General features: G+C 36.0%; 1 protein-coding gene across 1 annotated transcript; it reads right to left on the bottom strand.

Moving 5' to 3' along the window:
- Positions 1-1,798: 1,798 nt before the first annotated feature.
- Positions 1,799-6,200, bottom strand: LOC120251725 (protein FAR1-RELATED SEQUENCE 5-like). Its single transcript, XM_039260361.1, has 6 exons — positions 6,015-6,200; positions 2,913-5,099; positions 2,666-2,832; positions 2,350-2,562; positions 2,200-2,263; positions 1,799-2,127 (listed from the first exon to the last, which is right to left on the bottom strand). The coding sequence occupies exons 1-6, from the start codon at positions 6,034-6,036 to the stop codon at positions 2,120-2,122; spliced, it is 2,661 nt and encodes an 886-aa protein (XP_039116295.1). The 5' UTR covers positions 6,037-6,200; the 3' UTR covers positions 1,799-2,119.
- Positions 6,201-6,528: the final 328 nt, after the last annotated feature.

The raw sequence follows: 6,528 nt of genomic DNA, 5'->3' as shown, positions 1-6,528 counted from the left end.
ATAACAGATGTACTCCTGAAAGTTACAGAAAAGAACAAGAACTAAAATTTTGGACATAACTATGAATGGAAAACTGATAATATATTGAATCTATAAATAATATATAAAAAATGACATTTAGTCTAGCTAAGTGAATGCTTGGTGAGAGTGAGAGGACAAAGAGAATACAACCTAAAAATACTGACCATGTGCTGAACAGAGATATAGTATTTTAACTCACCAAGTATGTTGTGATACATAAAAGTAGTTCATCAAGCGCTAATTAATAGGCTGCAGTAGTCTAGTGGCAAGTAGCAGGAATCAAGTTATAATTATTTCGATGCACATAAGACATTGTGAGAATAAGTTCTTAAGTTTACAATGAAATAAAAATTCTCAGATAAAATCTTTATGGAATATTGAATTTGACATATTACCTAGCTATCTTCACAGACAAAGCTATCTTGTAAAGCATAAGGATAACAGAAACTCACCTGAATGATGTATTGTAGATTTGGTCTTGAGGTGCTCTAGTTATTGAGGCGGTAGATACTATTCATGTAGGCAACATCATAGCAGTATCGTCTAATTATTTCCAAGACATTGAGTCATAATTCAGATAAGATGAAGTAAAAACTATAGCATATTCATTACATATGCAAGGAAGCAGCAGTAAATTCTAGTAGACAATCCATCTTCATATACAATTCGCACCATACATAAGGCAAATAAAACTTTGAGATCTACTGGTCAACCAAGAATACGCCCATTGCAAGAATAATTTTGATGAGTCAAGAAAAAAGGGATGCTTTTTTTTCAATAAATAGAGCGGTGATACATTAAAAAAAAATGTATACAATAAATAAAGGGAAAAAAACAATGTATACATATTAAGTTCTCAAAACCTTCAAATGCATACCAGTACAAATTTCAAAAGAATCTGCCCCCTCAAAAACAGCCAGAAATATTTCAGTTTGCGCAATATTCAACAAGTACATGACAAAATTCTGATGCCTGATGCAAGTATAACTTTCATAAAACATTCTTGCAAAGAGATTGCTACAGATTTGTCGCATCGAAATTGGCAAGCGATATTTCTTACACAATTAACACCAAATATAAAAAATAAACTCAACTCAATAAGACAAAACTATACAGCAAATAGCATGAGATTAAAAAGACTGCTACTGGGGAGGTTGTGCACAACAGAAAAAAATTCTCAAAGAAATTATTCAAATGAGCTATTGAATTTGATGTGCTAGCTAACTACTAATCTTCATAAAGAAAGCAGCCTTGCAAAAAGCTTGAGATTAATAGCAAGTCACCTGAATGATATATTGCAAAAAAAAAAAAAATATATTATATTCAACTATATACTCGAGGAAGTCAAACTAATCCCTGTAAACAATCAATAATTCTTGAAAGAACAACAGAAAGTACAAGAGCAGCTCTAAAATAAGATGAAACAAAAGAAAATGCTTCAGTTACAAGAAACTCTAACAAAAATAAAATAAAATATAAACAATAGTTTCTGTACATTAAGCAATCAAGCATTTTAACACCAAATAAATCAGTGGAGAATACCAAACCAGAACTCTCTGCATAGTCCACTTTTCCTCCTTTATGGAAAGGGTGAAACTGATTGATCAAGTGCAAATTCAAGAAAAGACATATAAGGATAGAATGGACTCCCTGAAATGAAGTTCATCATCATAGGCTATAGAGAACTACGCAAATGAGAATTAGTCATTCAGGAAATTAGAAGTAACAATATGGTAAATAATGTTTAAAAAGTTATAAAAAATCCAAATAACCCCAATAGAAGTTAGGACAAAACACAACATTAATTACAAGAGTAAACTATCTGTACAAAAAGGTTACATTTGCGCTCAACATCAATAATGCAGCCTCCCATCAACTTGAACAAGAATATTGTCAATATTAGACCACTTGATTACAAGTTAGTAATACCAAAGCAACATTTTGTTAGAAACTAAGTAATATATATATATATATATAAAGATTTTAATGACACAGGATTTCTCTACTCTTGTTGTGCAAGCACCATGAGCTACACAGAAAATACACATTACCCGCCACAAGCTGTACCGCTAAACAGAGTTTGTGAATATTGTCCACCTCAGTTCCCTGTTAATTAGTATCATCTTATTAGTGAGGAAAATAATAGGCTACTGAAGAATATCAAGTTTTCCATCATACCTTTATTGATGTCAAGGTTGAGCTTGTGAGACAAAGCTTGTTGTTTGCTCGGAACATTTGAATGCTGCAAATGAATCAAAGGAAAAAGAAGACCTCAAACAAACCGAGCATGTGCAGAAAGATGACATATCACTTCTATGAGTGTCATACCACAGATTGACTTAGATGGCGGTGAGACATGACAATATTCGGAATGTTAAAAGATTGAAGCTCCCAGTTGGTGTAATTGTTGGACTGTCCAGGCATAATAGGCATATGACCACCAACAGAGCCTGAGTTAGTGCTCCTTGGTTTGTTAGGATCACCAACATGCAGAGAGGTTATTGTATGATCAAAGATGCCTTGTGGAGGTGCAAATGAAGCCTGTGGTCATATCGGAACATAAGTGAACCAAAAAGGGTTGTCCAAAATATTCCAAAACAAGTTCATTAACCCCATGATACAAGAAGAAAGAACTGAAGTAGACCTGATTTGAAATAACAGTTTCTGGAGGAAATGATGCATATCCTGAAATACCATTAGGTTGCATTGGAATAGCATTGATGTATGGTAATGTCAAGTCCTCACGATTATAAGGAGGAACATGTGAGGATTCATCAATCATGACACCAGCAGTCCCATCATCAATTTGTCCTGTAAGTAGGAAACGTCAAAGAAATGAATACGGGAGAGATGGTTTGCAACACTTGATAAATTTAATACACGTGTTTTACCTTTGCTCTGAGATGGATTATCAATTGTGACCGCATCAGATGCCTTGCATGCATCTTGGGCATCCCTCTTTCTTTTCTTCTCATGTGCGCCCTTAGGTCGAGCTTTACGCCTGCCTTGCTCTCCATCATTTGGAGCATTGTGCAACAGATTGTCTACTTCTCCCATTAATTGGTCAAGTCCATTCTCAAATAATTCAAGGGCATCCTTGGAAGCTGAACTTTTGATTGCAACAGCAATTGCCTTGTGGCAGATCCGATTGTAATGCAATGCCAATGGTTCATGACCATCTGAGTCAATCCCAGGTAAATGTCCAGAATATACCAGACCATTCTTTGCATACTTTGTCCACCTTTTTAGAATGTATTGAGAAGGAAGAGTAAGGATGTTATTATTATTAAGAACCTTAAGGATATGCATGCATAAGATGCCGTTACATTCAAACTTCTTACAACTGCATGAGATCATAACATCCGTTGGATTGAACAAAACTTGCCCAGAAGAATGGTCTTTGGGCAGAGAAACTTTGAAGGAGTATGTTGTTCTGTTAGCCCCAAGAGCCTCACAAAGACAGGCGAATTGATTCTTGAACTCTTCCTCAAAATCCTCATAAATCAGCCGAGTATATGATTCTGCTGCTTGAGTTAACATAGACACATTGCCCAAAAGAAGAGGTTTAGATTGCCTTGATTTAAAATCTTCAAATGATTCTTTCTCACGACACCGTATAACTGCCTTATGATATTGTTCCAGGAATTTGGAGAAAGGCAATTTCCTGTTGAAATACTTTCTGAAGAGATGACTCATGCTGTCTCTCCACTCCATAGTCAGCATATTAGCTAAAAAGGAACTTTGATTATAAACTAAAGCCCATCGCTCTCGATCCTCAAACAAGTCCTTCACCCAAGAGATACCCTCAAGGTCATACTTTTTCATTAAGCTATTCCATCCAGTCTGAAAGTCCTCTTCTGACCCAGCTTCATACATGCAGCTTTTGAAGTCCTTCTCAAAATTAGATTCCTTGGCATAGATTTCAGAAAGATGCTTCACAGAGTTCTGAAAGATATGCCAAAGGCAGAGTAAATGCCTTGTCTCAGGGAATGCCATCTCAACTGCCTTTGAAATTGCATCACAATGATCTGTAAGAAATGTATTTGGCTGCCGGCAGGACATTGCTGTCATAAATGTCTTGAATAACCAGATAAATGATTCAATACTTTCATCTAATAGCAGTGCTGAACCAAATAATACAGGTTGCTTATGATGGTTTACACCAAGAAAAGGTGCAAATGGAATGTCAAAATTACTTAACCGATAGGTTGTATCAAAGGAGACTACATCACCAAAGTAGGAGTAATCAACAATAGATCGCCCATCAGCCCAGAAGAAATTGGTTAACTGTCCATTAACATCAAGTTGCATGGCATAGAAGAATGAGGGATCCTCTGATTGCCTAGTCATCATATAGTCCAAAAGGACCTGCATATCTTGTTTTTCTAAATCTCTCATTCTCTTTACATGGCATTCTGCACCATGAGGGTCTTCGCCTGCTTCATCATTCTCCACCTCACATATCACTCCAAGCTGAGAACGCCAAATTTTTCTGTGTGATCTCAACATGAAAGACTTGCTTGGACTTGCCAGTGGGTGATTGTGCTCTAAATTTACTTTTCTTACAGCCCATACATAATCACGATCTACCTTGAACTCAATACGAGCTTTACAATTTGTCCTCTCATTTACACGCGGTTTCCTTGTTATATGTGTCCGATGAGTCTGCCGCAAACCTTCATTGCTGCACAAAAAAATTCTAACCCGTATACTTCCATCTTTTCTTTTAGCAAGATGCCCCTTCCGCACACTAAAGCCTTTCCTCTTGGCATATGAATTGTAAAACTCAAATGCTTCATCTTCTGAATGAAATAGCATACCAACTTCTGGCTCCAATAACATGTTGCCCACCGCCTTTGGAGCAGGCAATCTATCTGTAACAACAGTATTATCTGCATTTGATGCATCCTCACTTTCCTTTGAAGATAAAGAATCCTCTCCAGGAGCATCCTGAGTAGAGTTTAACTTCTCATCAACATCTAAGTCAGCTCTCTCCTCATCACATGAAGGATCCTCCTCCGTCGTGACAAAAGCATTATCTGGGCATGCTTCAATGAAGTCATCTCCACTGGATGAGTCTGTACATGAGTAGCGCAAGTAAGAGACTGTGTGACTATGCCGCTATGCAAACACATAACAACAGACTCATGCATGAAAATATAAGAAATCAGAATGAAATTATAGCTAGAGCTTTGCAACATTAGACATTAAAGCGACAGAATTTGAAACAAAAACATAGAATAATATATCACATCAAGACATAATAAAACACAAAGAAAAAAAAAGCACTAGAGATATAGCAACAGTCAAATTAGCTAAATTTACTACATGAAAACTTCAGCATATTGATCCCATATATTTGACATTCTCCAGTGGTCAACAACAAAAAATAAACTTTATGCAAGCAAAGCAGCACAGAAATGTTACATCATAATAATACTTCCAGATTCCTGCATGAGCACCAACCATTTTCGATATTACCAATAATAAAGAAAAGCCAAAATATGTGAACAAAGCAAATCATCTAAGAACACTTACTAATCAAATTCCCCTTTTAATTTCAAGCTAAGGACAAAACTAGTCAAAATAAAAGGACAAAATAATTTGACTTCATGAAAAATTCAGCATATAGATTTCATATATATTAGATATGCTCATATGTTGAAAATACAAAGCAAAGCAACAGAGAAATTGTTACAATAAGAACACGCAAATTTCAGTCTTGTCAACAAAAAAAAGAAAAATAAGAGAAAAATTAAACCATCTAAGCACACTTGCCAACCAAAATTTATGCCTTTTTTTCTCAAATAAACACTCAATTTCAAGATGATTATAGCAACATCAGCACAAATCCAGTCAAAAAGCAAAGAAAAATGGATAAATAATTCAATGTAGAAGCACAACAATTCCTATCCATTGATCAAAAACAAGAAAAACTAAAAATAAAAGACATCAAAACCTATTTTCACAAACAAAAGGGGCAAAAAGGAGACCTGAATCAGATGCAGGATCCATTCCAACCAAATAACCTTCAAGATGAGCAATTCGAGAAGGAATTGGGGATAATCAACGGAATTGCGACCTTTTCCCGAGCAATCGGGGCATCGAAGGCGGCGACGAGGTTTGGAGTCGCCGCCGGGAAAGGAGGAGGAGCAGGGGAGATGGAGAAGATGAAAACCGTGAGGTATGACGTATGCTAATTGAGTGCGGTCGAGAATAATCACCGTTCGATGATAAGATGTGAATCTCGAGGCAATTGTTTTTAGATCTAGATCATGATATATTGATAGGCAGGACGTTGTGGTTCGGGTAATTCAAGATCTGACGGCTGTAAAGCCATCCGCTTTTGTACTATATGCGGCGGATCTTGTTAGTTCTCTTTACAAAATTTTCATTTGTGCATCCTATTTTATTGCTTCTACTTTGGTCGGCTTTCAGTTTTTTTTTTTTAATAATTAATCGTCCAATCCACATATTATTAATAATAAACAAAGAGATTGAGTTATG

This window comes from Dioscorea cayenensis, chromosome 20 (assembly GCF_009730915.1).
Source record: "Dioscorea cayenensis subsp. rotundata cultivar TDr96_F1 chromosome 20, TDr96_F1_v2_PseudoChromosome.rev07_lg8_w22 25.fasta, whole genome shotgun sequence".
NCBI lineage: Eukaryota > Viridiplantae > Streptophyta > Magnoliopsida > Dioscoreales > Dioscoreaceae > Dioscorea > Dioscorea cayenensis.
Note: the sequence above shows the minus strand (reverse complement) of the source record. Positions and strands in the feature narration are given on the sequence as shown.

Coding starts and splice junctions, on each gene's coding strand:
- LOC120251725 (XM_039260361.1), bottom strand. CDS start 6,036: ATGGATCCTGCATCTGATTCAG. Junction 5,100..6,014: donor GGATCCTGCATCTGATTCAG/GTCTCCTTTTTG, acceptor ACTCATGTACAG/ACTCATCCAGTGGAGATGAC. Junction 2,264..2,349: donor GCCATCTAAGTCAATCTGTG/GTATGACACTCA, acceptor ATTCATTTGCAG/CATTCAAATGTTCCGAGCAA.